Raw genomic sequence first — 13,023 nt, forward strand, 5'->3', positions numbered from 1 at the left:
TGCACAAGCATGCATATTTGCTTTAATTCTTAAAGCATTCCAGGTTCAAGCATCCCAATAAGAGCTAGCAGTTTTAAAAGCTTCCTGAGCCCCTGAACCCTGAAGTTCAGGCATAACAGGAAGAGCAACCCCAAACACACAAGCAGAATTGCAGTAGTGGGGTAGATCATGCATGGTCTTGGGGGCTCAAGGGCAGCCCAACTGGACTGAACCCCAGTAATAACAGGGCTCTTCAAAAGTCCAGAGTAGGACTTGTGTAAAGGTCTTGACAGATTCTGCACTTGCTGGAAGCAGGCATCAATCTGGGGTGAAGACTGTCCATTCCGATACAGAAACTCACAGCACAGCTCCGGGCTCCTCCAGGGCAGGATGTCGACTCCAGCGTCCTGGCAGGTGGCGGCATAGGCCTCCAGACTGCGGCAGAGCTGCGCCAGCGACCCCTCGGACACGCACAGGTCGTAGACGCAGCTGCTGAGGAAGGGCTGGGGATCCACCACCGGGACACAGGCAGCGAAAGGGCCTCCGGGAGCCGCGATCATCCCGCAGGAGCGCTCCGACCCAAACTGAGAGGCCGCTCCGGGGTCACAGCGGGGGCAGACCTCCCCACAGCCCTTCAGGCAGCTCGCCCCCAGAGCGGGGACTGTCCAGGCGGCCCCAAGCTCCTGGGGATCGCTGGTCAGCCGGCCATCCGGGAGCCGGAGGTCATCCTCAGGGCTGCCATTGAAGTCACCACACAGACCACACACCTGGCCGCCATAACTCCCGGGCAGGGAGACCAGCAGGAAGTACTGCAGATCGTAGAGCAGCACCAGCCCCGCCCGCGTCTCCACGCGCACTTGCAGGCCATGCTGAACAGCGCTGACCCAGTCCAGGACTGCTGGGATGGTCCAAGTTACACCATCCACCTGGGAGGAGAGGGAAAATTTCAGCAAGAACACAGAGCAGGCTTCCGACTCCACACAACAGCTGCCTGGAGCCTCCTGATGAGGAAACTGCACCAGCTGTTCCTTTTCACACCAGGCGCTCAGCTTCACAGCTAAGGCACATGTAAAATCGCTGATCTTGGAGAATGTGAGCGATATAGTCCTAAAACAAAGGGCTTTGCACTGACTGCCATCTGATCCAAAAGGAAAGCTGGATCATAAAACCATTCCTAGAAGCTATGGGAGCCATATTGATGGACATCCCTGGGACTACTTTAGATAGAGTCTGACTTTAGGGACGGGGCATGAACTCCATGTCAAAGCAAGTTCAGGTGTACAGCCATCGACTTCCATTCACCACTAGCTCCATGCATCCTCTTGATATAGGGTTGATCGAGTGTTTTGATGCATTTTCTCACAAGGCCAACACCTTCAATGTCTGGGCTGACTAGTGACCTCTAGTGGCAGGGCAGGGGAGTCACAGCCCCCTAGCCTGCCACACCCCGACTCCTTTGATCTCCAAGTGTTGCTAGCCCACGCAGTAAATCCCCCCCCCAGGCCACAGCTCACCAACCTGGACTTCCCCAGCGCGCCCCTTCAGCAGGGCGAAGGTCATCCCATAGATCTCCAGCTCCACGCGCTCATGCTGCACCCGCACCGAGAAGGGCTCCACCGGGACCCCGGGCCCCGAGCCGGGGCAGCTCCGCGCCAGCGTGTAGGTGCAGTTCCCCCACAGGTTGAATGCCCGCCCGTCGAAGGAGCGATAGTGCAGGCCCCCAGCCACCGAGCACCCGGAATGGTGACGGATGGGATTCTGTATCACCACTCCACTATCAAGTGCTGCCAGCGGGTAACACCCACGTGTACCTTCCCGCATGGTGCACTGCTCGCCCTGGGGGCAGGAGGTGGGCTGGCACTGCACCTGGTTGCCCGCGGAGCAGGTACAGAACTGTGTGCATTGTGGGTCGGGGAAGAAGCGGTCCCCAGACTGGTAATACACGCCCTCATGCAGGCAGCCACAATGGGAGCTCGGGATGCACTGGTCACCACTGCGCACAAACCCGAACAGGCAGCGGCAGTCCTCCCTGCAGGTGATGCCCACAGGTCCTGGGGACTGGATGCAGGAGGCAAGGGGCGATGTGGAGCACAGGACATAGCGGCTGTTGGCAGGACAGGAAAGTTCTGGAATGACAGAATAAGCAAAGTGAGGACTTGCACAACTAGAGAGCAAACTTAAATCAGCCAGTTCAAGCAAGATGGCAGCTCTAGTCTGAGCTACAGTTCCCAGCAAGCAGTGCAGGAGCAACAGAACATCCTCAGTCATCTGGCCTATTGGAAGGCAGGTGCACATCTTTGAAGAGGCTTGGCATTCTGAAGCACACAAGCAGCTTCCTTGAAGCGTGCTAGGCTTGGTTAATTCTCCATCACTACAAACCAGCACAATTTTACTTAAAGGCTGCATTTTTTACATCAAGATGTCACAGACTGGAACCAGCTGAAATGACACTCCACATCTGGACCACTTCGTTAGAAGGCGAGGATACCTGGGGACCTGTGGGGAGTGTTGCTGGCATCACTTACCGCAGAACCCTGAGGACCGCCAGTGGTAGATGTTGGCTCCTGCCTCCTGGCACTGCCCCACATAGCTGGCAAGAAACTGGCACAGGACCGCCTGGCGGCCCTGGCTGAGGCAGACGTCACTGAGGCAGTTCTGGAAGAACCTGTCAGGGTCGACAGCACGATGGCACTCCCTGAAGGGGCCCAGGGCATCGGTGAGCATGCCGCAGGAGCTGCGTCCCAACAGGGCGGCTCTCTGCGCCTCGCCACAAGCCGGCTGGCCCTGGGGCCGGGTGTCCTGGCAGCCGGGCACCTGGCTCGTCCTCCAGCTCCTTCCGAAAGCGGTGGGGTCGGAGGTCAGCTGACCGCTGCTGGTGGCGAGGTCGTCCGCGGGGTTGTCGTTGTAGTTCCCGCACAGCCCACAGAGGAAGCCGGAGTACGTCCTGTTGACCGCCAGGGTGACATGGTTGTTCCAATCGTATGTTAAAATGAAGCCGAAGTCAGTTTCGACTGTCGCTGCCAGACCCCTCCTGTACACCTTCACTTCCCCTCCGCTCAGCAGCGAAGGGAGGTCGATCAGGATGCCATTGACCTGGAGGAAGACAAGTCAAGACTTTTCCTACAAGCAATAAAACAGGAAACCTAAAAAAAAAACCATTAACCACATGGATTGTTCCCTACTCCTACAGCCCTGTGTAGGAGGCTTTCTGTTCTGAGGTTTAACGGTACTTCCTCTTTTACTCCACTGCAATTCTGAAGCAAACCACTGGGTTTACTTGGACAAACATGCACACCCACCCCGTAGCCCCTCAATCCTGTTCAGGACTAAAAAAAACTGGAGCTGGAGGAACTCCAACTCATCTTGCCACAATGACCCCCCATTGTGCCAAATACCCCAGACATTCCTAGGGCTTCAATCCCAGATCTAAAGCCCGTTTCTGCTTCCCCACAAGCAGACTCACCAGGACGCGGCTCTTGTGCTCTCTGGTGATCTCAATCTGGTACCCATGCACCAGGATCAGCACGGTCTTGGAGCTGGCCGCCCCCATGGGGCCCCCCTGCTCGTTCTGGATGCGCACCTCAAAGGGCTCCAGCCCCAGGGAGCCCGGGCACGATGCGGCCAGCTGGTAGACACAGCTGCCCTCGAAGTCATACCTACGCCCATCGAAGGTGGTGTAATGAGGGTCTCCCTCCACTGAGCAGACCCCCAGCTGGACTGGATGACACCCCAGCTCACCACCCACAGAGTGGCAGAGCTCGTCGGGCTGGCACTGAGCCGGGACACACCGGACCTGGTGGGCAGAGGGGTCACAAGTGCACAGCTCTTGGCACCGGTTGTCAGCCCAGAACTGCTGCCCGGGCAAGTAGTAGAAGCCCTGGTAGGTGCAGCCACACTGCTTGGGCAGGACACACCCTCCCCCACTGAGCAGGAAGCCCACATCACACTGGCACATCTCCACACAGGCAGCCTGGCACTGAGCCGGGGCATCAGGGTCACTGCAGGTCGCTGGGCACGCTGAGCCACAGGGCTCGTAGTGGCTGTTCACAGGGCAAGTCAGGGCTGCAACACAAAGTGGAAGAGGCCGAGCATGAGGCAGGAACAGCCCCCCATCAAACAACCACCTGTAGGTCAGTACTCTGCCCCACAGAAGTCAGGGAAGTGCAGGGCTGGGATGGATGGGATTCTGCATCACTACTCCATTATAAATCTTCAAGATCGCCACTCTGCGCTGCACAGAACAGTAAGTTTTAAATGCACAAGGCTAAGAAGCGAGGGCATTACTCATCCATCATGCAAACTAGTTTAAAAACGGAATCATTGGCTTGATCCTTCCGTTCTGGCACCACAGACTCAGCTGAGCCGTGAGGGGGAGCCCTGCACCCCGAGATCGCAGTACTTACGGCAGTGTGCCAGGCCTCTCCAGGAAGAGACCTGGATCCCGGCCCACTGGCAGGCGTCCGCATACGTCTTCAGCGCCCTGCACAGGAGCTCGCTGCCGCCCTCGAAAACGCACAGCTCGTAGACGCAGCCGCGGATGTAGGGCGCAGGGTCCACAGCCGAACGACAGGGGGCGAAAGGCCCCAGCGGGTCCTCCAGGAGCCCGCAGGAGGACCCACTGCCGAACCGGCTCAGCTGCTCGGTACTGCACCGTGGGCACGGGCCGCCTCCGCAGTCATGCCGACAGCCACCATTGCCCCCGGCACTGCCCGCCACTGCCCAGCTCCGCCCAAAGTCCTCCTCGCCCAGAGCCCGCCGCCCGTCGGGGGTCAGCAGGTCGTCGGAGGGGTCGTCGTTGAAGTTGCCACACAGGCCGCAGACGGCACCCAGCAGGCCCCGGCGCAGCTCCAGCTGCAGGTGGTGGAGCCAGTCAAAGCGCAGCAGCAGGCCGCCGGCCGTCTCCAGCACCGCGGAGAAACCGCTGTGGTACAGCGCCAGCGCCCCGGCCTGCAGGCGGATGGGCAGGTAGTGCTTGCTCCCGTTGACCTGCAGGGGCAGCCCAGAGCGGGGAAGTCGGAGAGCATCCCAGCGTGCACTTTGCCCGAGGACCAACACCCTGGACAGCCACCACCACCCAGACATCTCAAACTGCTCTATCCAATCCAGGGTCCCAGCAAGGGACATGTGCAACGCAGGACGGGACTTTGTCCAGTGTGACGTCAGTCCAGAAGGCACACTCGCACCAGGGCCAGATTTCCCAGAGGCCAATTCATTTGTCAGCATGCCTTTGGACTGCTGGGGGAAACCTATGCATACATGAGGAACATACAGACTCCACACAGACAGCACCCCAGGAGTTCAACCCAGGACCCCAACACTGCGAGGCAGCAAAGCTAAGCCCTGCACTCCCCTGCCAACAAAATCAGAACTTGTATCCAACATGAGCGCCATTCAGGGCCCCCACCACACACCGCCAAAAACCCACGACAGTGGCACACGCACCCTCACTTGCGGCTCCTCGCCCCTCACGATGGTGATGTTGACCCCTGGCAGGGTCACATGCACCTTGCGCACGAAGGAGACCCTGGCATCCCCGCGGTTCTCATTGGTGGCCTGCACAGCGAAGCCGCTGGGCAGGGGCGGAGCGCCACGGCAGGACGTCTGGGAGATGGTGTAGGTGCAGCCGCCCTGGAAGTCGAAGGCAGTACCGTCGAAGGTCAGGTAGTGAGGGTCTCCCCAGGCCTGGCACAACCCAGCAGTCGAAACGCACACGGGCACCCCAGCTTTCACCACACACTGCCGACTGTACCCACAGCGCACCACCTGGCACGGGTCCCGAGCTGAACGGAGAGGGGAAGACGCCGACGTCATGCCGGGAAACTCAGCAGGAAGGCTTGTTGTTCATGAAACTGAACACGTGCAACACTGGCATTGGCGTGAGCTGATAGTTGGATGAGAATTATGGTTTGTCCATCTATTTCCGGGCCGATTCGTCCAGTTCAGAGCCGTGGGAGATACTGCAAGCAACAGGTGCAAGGCAGGACACACCCAGTGTGGGAGGAGACCCACATGAACAAGGGGCAAGAAAGGGGAGAACACCAGCTCCACACAGAGAGCACCCCAGGGTGTCAGTACTGTGAGGTGCCAATGCAAACGGCCATTCTGCCTCAGGACACATTTAGACTTCAGAATTCTAACCTTGCTTGTAGTGAACAAGGATTAAAAGGCCCCTATTCTGCAGGTTAGAAATGAGACTTGGAGAATTTTAAAAGCCCCTCGTTAACATCCTGATCCACTTCCTCACAACAGGAGAAGGGTTATAACCAAGACTATTAAAAATCCACTTAAGCAGGACAGTTGTGCTGTAGTCCGGTACCTGCTGCAATGCGTTTCATCTTACCCATTTCCTTTTCCTCTGCTCTTATACAGACAGAAAGGGAAAATAACAGCTCCCATAAACTGGTTAAAAAAAACTGAAAAGCTACATTCAAGAAGGGGTCACGGCAAAACAGAAAGCATTACCTGTACCGGAGCACAGGCCCGGGTAGCTGTAGGAGCTGGTGGGACTGGTGCCGATGACGTACACCCCGAACTGTCCATCCAGCTGCTGCAGGCTGTGCTGCCCGGGGCTGCCGATGGGCAGCAGGCCCCAGGACTGGTCCACACCGGCCACGCTGTGCCAGGACACGCCGGGAGGGAGAGGGACCCCGTCGTAGCGCAGCTGGATGCCGGACGAGCCCCTGGCCACCACAACGGCGTGGGTCTGGAAGCCCGGTCGGGCAACGAGGCCGAAGCCCAGACAGGAGCGGTCAGCGGAGAGGAGGCCCATCAGGAAGGGGCCGGCCGCACCAGAGCGGAAGTAGACCACCTGGACGCCCCTGCTGGCCGTGATGTAGGCGGCACTGGAGGGGTTGACCGGGAGCTCCTCCACAGCGCCCCCCAGCAGCGTCCTCTCATGCTGCGCCTGATTGTCCTGAACCCGCAGCTGCGTGGTCAGGTAGGTGAAGACGTACAGCAGGTCAGAGGAGGAGGAGGAGGAGGAGGAGGACTGGGTGGGCAGAGGGGGCACCACATAGGTGTCGCCCCAGCCTGAGGTGGGCAGCAGCTGCACAAACCCGTAGCTGCACCCCTGGCCCCCCTCTGGGGCACAGGTATACCCGCACACCACCCCCACGGCCTTCTGGGAAGTGATCTCTGAGCCGGACAGGCTCTGCGGGCTCTGCAGCTGGGCGCTCCAGAAGGGGCCCAGGTGGAGCGTCAGCACGTCCCCACGGGAGTACGCCCTGCCCTGGAAGGAGACCGGCCCGGCGAGCACGATGTCCACGAGGTTGTCGGATGCGTGGTTGGTGATCACGATCTCCGCGAGAGACGCCTGGCCAGGCACCAGCGGCGCCATGGCGTAGTAATGGTTGCCCCAGAAGCCCACGGGGTAGAGCGGGCTGGCGGCGCAGGAGCCGGGCCTGCAGCGGAGGGCGAGGACCGACACCTCCTGGTCCGCTTGGACGAGGAAGGCGTTGGGCGAGTAGGAGCCCGGCATGTCCACCTGGGCCGGCAGGGACAGCGTCCTTATCTGGCCTCCGGCGAGGGAGAGCTCCTGCCTGAAGCTGGTGTTGTACACCAGCACCGTGACGGCGGTCGAGCCCGCAGAAGAGGCGGCAGCGATCGTCACCTCCCGCTGCACGTCTGAGCCCGGGTCGCCATCCTGCGGGAAGACATTGACGAACTCCCTCCCAGTGATCCCGGCCCAGCACAGACCTGCAGGGAGACGAGGGACCCCTTAAAATCCAGGCCCATCCTGCACTGTGCTGAAGCTGCACCATTTCAAATCACCAGATACCTGCAGGATGAGGAGGGCAGGGCAACGAGCACAAAGCAGTGTAGCCTCTTATGTTTAATGACAGATGGTGTTAAAAAAATAATCCTTACAACACTTGTATAGTGCTTTTCTGGACACTCCACTCAAAGCACTTTGCAGGTAACTCCCCTCCACCAACACCAGTCCGCTCCCCGTGGGGAGGAGAGCAGAGGGACAAAGCTAGTTCAGAGAGGGGGATTAGGAGGCCATGATGGGTAAAGGGCAGGGGGAAAATGTGGTCAGGATGCCAGGGTAACACCCCTACTCTTTTCAAGAAAGACCCTGGGATTTCTAATGACCAGGGAAAGTCAAGACGTCAGTTTTACTTCACATCTGAAAGATGGGGACACTACACTGTAAAAAGTCACCATCACTATATTGGGGCATTAGGACCCACACAAGCTGCAGGGTGAGCACCCCCTACTGGTCCCACTAACACCTCTTCCAGCAGCAGCCTCAGCTTTCCCAGGAGTCATCCAGGTACTGGCCAGGCTCACACCTGCTGGGTGTCAGTGGGCTGCCAGCTGTAAACAGCCCTCATTCCCAGAGGAAGAGCTCTGATGTAGGGAAGCAGGGGGGAAATTTCCAGTATCATTTCTCACAGCACACAGCCCTTTACCCACCACACCTGTCTTCTTTTTGAGGTCAGGTTAATCCAGACAAGCTGCAAGAATAAGCAAAAGCCATCCAGCTGGATCCTGAAATTCCAGTTCAGCAGGCTCCGATACACACTTGTTGTGGCACATGTGAAATGGAACAAAACCGGAGACGAGACCTGCAGCTGCAGCACACCGAGCCGAGTCAGGAGGGGCCCATGGCTGGACGCCTCAGAGGCCCAGAGAAACCAGCACCTCGAGGGGCATTAACCCTTTGAGAAGTGATCTTAAACAGAGCTTGATCTTTTTTTACCCTAACACTGCTACTTAACTCCCAACTGGTATCAGGAGTGGCATTACCTGCTGGTTAAAATCATCATTCTAAAAGCAAAGGATGTTTAATTGTGGACCAATCAAAAAGAACAGGATATTGCCGTTCTGGAATCTGTCCCAAAGAGATCAAGATGCTTTCTACTAGTCCCACACCGAAGCAAAGTGGAGAGGGGAACAAGTAGCAATCAATAAGTGTTCCGAACCCTCCAAGGCACTTCACACAAAAGGTAGTTGGAGTGTGGAACAAGCTACCCTGACATGCTGCAATAGCAGCTGGATAAGAGGCTCGGATTCATTACCCACTACTAAGCTTGATGGCTTGAATGGGCTCATCAGCTCGAATCTTATATTACGCTTTGACTTGAAGACTCATCAGAAGAGGGTAGGGCACACAGAAGCGAGAAACTGCGAGCTCCCAGCCAACGGGGTGGAATACAGAACCTCGTGCAGAGGCCCGATTGAGCTCGACTCACTCAATGACCCAGTGGCAGCCAGCTCTGGCAGGAGCTGCTCGCCCAGATCACCCTTGCCTTATAGTAATCAATACGAGCAAGGATCTTGCCCAGAGGATCGAGTCTTTATACAGCTCGCTAATGCCTAGGAGGTTTAAGATAACGCCTATCTAGACACTGCAAGAGGGAAATTAGCAGAGGAACTCCTAATACAAGCACGTTTGCCAGAAGACTGTATTTAATACCCAGCCTAGATCTCTGGCCCCAGGGATAAAACCATACTCCCCGCCCTATAAGGGCACAGCACACCAGCAGCCAGGGGGCAAACTGGCTGAAGGAGAGCATCAGGCGCCCCAGACAGCCGAGACCCTGCGGCAGGATGAGTTCTGCTGGATGGCCAGCAGAGGCTGCATCACCCTGCCCGTGCAGTCCAGGTCTGTAAACAACTCAGGACTCGGAGCACACATGCTGTATTACGATGCATCTTAATCCAAGAGAGGGAAACCGTTTTGTTTTTGACCAGGAAATAGTTCAAAACAAGGAAAGACTACTAAAAAAAACCCTCGCAAGACGCTGGTAGCGCAGAGCGAGCGCTGAGCCAGCCCTCAAGGGGAAGTGTCTGATCGACACTGTGGCGGTATTTGACCTTTACAAAAAACTGTTTATGTCTTGGTTGCTGACTGACAGAGCTTGAACTGCAAAACAACAACAACAAAAAAAAAAAACTTTCGGAAAGTTCAGCGCTGGGCTGCAGCCGCCCAGCAGGGTGTCGGCTTTCAGCGACGCCAGCCAATCAGAGCCCGAGCTCGGCCCCGGACCCGGGTTATACTCCACCTGCACCTGCGGGAAGGCAGCGCAGGAGCCCGGCGCCGCGCACAGCGACATCTCGACGAGCTTGCGAGAGGTAAGAGCGCGACCCCGGCGGTCATATTGAACGTTCGCTGCTCCATCGAGAGAGAACGCGGATAAGCCACGCAGCTGGCCGGCTCTCGCTCCTGCTCGTAGCCTCTCCAGATGTTTTGGGTAAAGGAACTACTTTTTTTTTTGGGGGGGGGGCAGATTTGGGGGCGCAGTCAAACCCACATCTTTCTGCTGCTAAAGACTGAGGCCAGGAATTGAAACAGTTGGCCCGCTCTGCGCCAGGAGCGTCTAATTTTATTTTTACCCCTCCGGTGAGCTCGCAGAAAAGACACTTCATTGCCACCAACTGCTGCTGCACGCTGTATTGTTGTGCATTTGATAAACCGATTAATTCGGACCTCCTGGGAATCCGGACTCCGGCGTCTCGGCTGATTTTCATTGCTGCGCGGTTCGGCACTTCACTGGCGGGGCTCTGCCTGAAGGCAATTCGAGTTGCCCCTTTTTAAGGACCCCGGGGAGCCTGGAGATGTACTGGGGACTCCAGGGTTGTACTCCTCTGGTCTGGCAGTCCATTTCTGACCGGTCCGCTCTGCCCGCGCGGGTCAACCGCACCGACGCAGTATCTCCGGGCGACAGCGCTGGCAGCCGTTCAGATCAGACACGGCCGCCCCCCCCCCAACCATCTAGGGGACAGTGAGAGAGGAGGTGGGGGTGGGTGGCTTAAAATGCGACCACTTGTTTTTATCTTCTGATACTATGGTGTGGGTGTCGCTTCTGAAGTCTAAGGGCATCTGCAACATCCTGCAAGCCTGCGCACTGCTCTGTGCCGTCTAGTGCCCACGGCCACTCCCACTCATTAGTGACAAGCTGTGCAAACAGCACACCTGCACGGCTCCGCGAGCGGTCAGCCTGCTGTGCAGATTTACAGCGCTCGGAGCCCTTGGCGTGCTCTCCGGGCAGGTGCAGGGAGGCGTTCACGCACCGTTAAATAACTCGATCTTCCTCACAACAGAAACAAAAACACACACCACCCCACCCCCGCTCAGTTTGCCCAGGTATCCGAAACAATGAGCCATTATCCTCGCTACTGCAAATCAGCGGTTATTTATATTTTTTACGACGGGCTTCCTGTTAAAGTTCACGCGTTGCACGATCAGTATAAAAGAGCTTACCATAATTGAGCAGGAAATACGCGTGTACCAGCAAATGTATCCACGGCATCGCTGTGGGAGGGAACGAGACCAGTTAGAGTACGTTACGTAAACGGTATTTACATGCCACACTAACTCGGGTTAAGGAGACTACAGCCGAGAAGAAGCTTCTGAAAGACGTTTACCACAAGACCAAATTAAAAACTCCTTAGATCAGCTTCTGTTATAACGATATCCTCCTTGTTGTATATTAAAACGCCCTCCGTCATACTAAAGCCCTTATTTAATTTGTTTTCCTAGGCTCTGATACACTTGGAGCGATCCCGGTAGTGAAAGTCTCCGTGAAGGTGAGAGACCTTACCTGACACCCTGCGTATGAGCGCATCGCCCCTCCAGGCCCCCTTCTTATCACACCCGCAGCACGCGCACAGGTGAGAGCAATTCACTTGAAGCGTTCTCACCTCCTAATTAATGCATGTTACGTAACCGGTTCTGTTGCCGCAGTAATTTTCTGTGGGGTCACGTGCAGCGAACTACCTGCAGTCCAGCCCGCCGTCAGCCCGCAGCCCCGTGCTGCACCGGAGCAGCTGCAACAGAGCGGCCGCTGACACTCGGACTGTTCACTTGTTCACTTGCACGTTGTCTACTGTTTGTTTGTATATTGTCTTGCTGCACTGTCTGCACTTTGTGTTTTTACACTTGTTTTAACAATCGAGAGACTTTCTGTCAGTAAGAATGCCATTGTACCAGCACACGTACCGGTTACATACGGCAATAAAGTTCAAGTTCAAGCTCCGTTCGAAACCTGTTCTCGATTGTAAGGAGCCCAGAGTCCCAGCTGCTGCCCTCTCGTGGTCCTGAAGCAGGAGACTGAAACCACCTCTTCACGGGCTTCGAGCAGCTCAGCCGCGGGCAGAGCGGAGCTCAGGATCACGCTAGAACCTCCCGAATACCGTGGAAATACTATCGTTGCTGAGTCGTGAATTTAAGCATCTGTCGCTTGAAAATTGCTATAATATTTAACTAAAACTGTTTTCCAGTCACACCGCATTTATTAATAAATACGTTTATTAACACCCATGAGCTGAAATGACCCTAGAAGATCTGTTACAGAAGTCTCCCGAGTTTACCTTTTCAGAGCTGCAAATATATATATATATTAACATGTGCATGAAATCCACTCCCACGTACTGTCACATTATATTGCTGTTTTTATTTTAAATAATAAAATTGCTGGCGCTATTGGACATTATTGGACGGCTTTGCTAACTCCGCTGTTAGGAACATGCAGTGCGCGCCTTGGTCATTGTTCAGCACAGCTGTAACTCACTTACTGTATCTGACTCCCTGCCTCAAACGGAGAAGATCCCCAAACATAAAATAAAAAAACTCAGATAAAGTGTAACAGATGTAGCCCCTGAAATTGCACAAATCTTACATTTATAGCGTTGCAGGCACGAAGCCATGAATGTGCTGTGGTTCCTTATTCGCCTGAAGGATGAGGCTTCGGCATTTATCAATGGGAATGAAAGCCGCTATAATACCATACATGTTCAAACTCGCATCCCAGCTGCTGTTCTTGTTTGTTCCGTGACTGACTTGCAATTGAGTATCGCCATTGCTAGTTTCGGACCCTTGTCTACTATATTTTAACGTTAATGCCGTTCTTGAATTAAAAAAAAACATTTAACTGCCAGGGACATTCAGTTACATACAGACACGAGACAAAGTAATAATTCTGTATTGACGTGGCCTACATCTGAATCGATACGCTCCGGTCCAGCTGCTCTCCAGAGCTGGAGATGATCTCCGGGTGGTCATTCTATTAACGAGCCCGCAACCGAACACACAACTGC

At 55.8% G+C, this 13,023-nt stretch overlaps 2 protein-coding genes across 7 annotated transcripts in view; one reads left to right on the plus strand and one right to left on the minus strand.

The window, feature by feature from the left end:
- LOC148814920 (IgGFc-binding protein-like) overlaps positions 1-11,552 on the minus strand; it is a 26,228-nt gene extending 14,676 nt beyond the window's left edge. Inside the window, exons 1-13 of the mRNA XM_088905784.1 lie at positions 11,529-11,552; positions 11,189-11,239; positions 10,629-10,699; positions 10,321-10,492; positions 9,882-10,049; positions 9,458-9,572; positions 6,442-7,674; positions 5,422-5,759; positions 4,383-4,965; positions 3,443-4,041; positions 2,505-3,072; positions 1,498-2,105; positions 341-905 (exon numbers count right to left, since the gene is read on the minus strand). Of these exons, the coding sequence (XP_088761910.1) occupies positions 341-905; positions 1,498-2,105; positions 2,505-3,072; positions 3,443-4,041; positions 4,383-4,965; positions 5,422-5,759; positions 6,442-7,674; positions 9,458-9,572; positions 9,882-10,049; positions 10,321-10,492; positions 10,629-10,699; positions 11,189-11,239; positions 11,529-11,552 (5,095 nt within the window). The remainder of the gene's footprint in view (positions 1-340; positions 906-1,497; positions 2,106-2,504; positions 3,073-3,442; positions 4,042-4,382; positions 4,966-5,421; positions 5,760-6,441; positions 7,675-9,457; positions 9,573-9,881; positions 10,050-10,320; positions 10,493-10,628; positions 10,700-11,188; positions 11,240-11,528) is intronic.
- LOC148814922 (uncharacterized) overlaps positions 9,993-13,023 on the plus strand; it is a 23,546-nt gene continuing 20,515 nt past the window's right edge. Inside the window, exons 1-2 of one of the 6 annotated variants that reach the window (XM_088905224.1) lie at positions 9,993-10,059; positions 11,468-11,598. The gene's annotated coding sequence lies outside the window, so the exon portion shown is untranslated. Of the gene's footprint in view, positions 10,179-11,467; positions 11,599-13,023 lie in introns of all 6 variants that reach the window. The other 5 variants (XM_088905226.1, XM_088905229.1, XM_088905228.1 and 2 more) reach the window with 5 other exon arrangements.

Source organism: Atractosteus spatula, chromosome 25, assembly GCF_055471065.1.
Source record: "Atractosteus spatula isolate fAtrSpa1 chromosome 25, fAtrSpa1.hap1, whole genome shotgun sequence".
NCBI lineage: Eukaryota > Metazoa > Chordata > Actinopteri > Semionotiformes > Lepisosteidae > Atractosteus > Atractosteus spatula.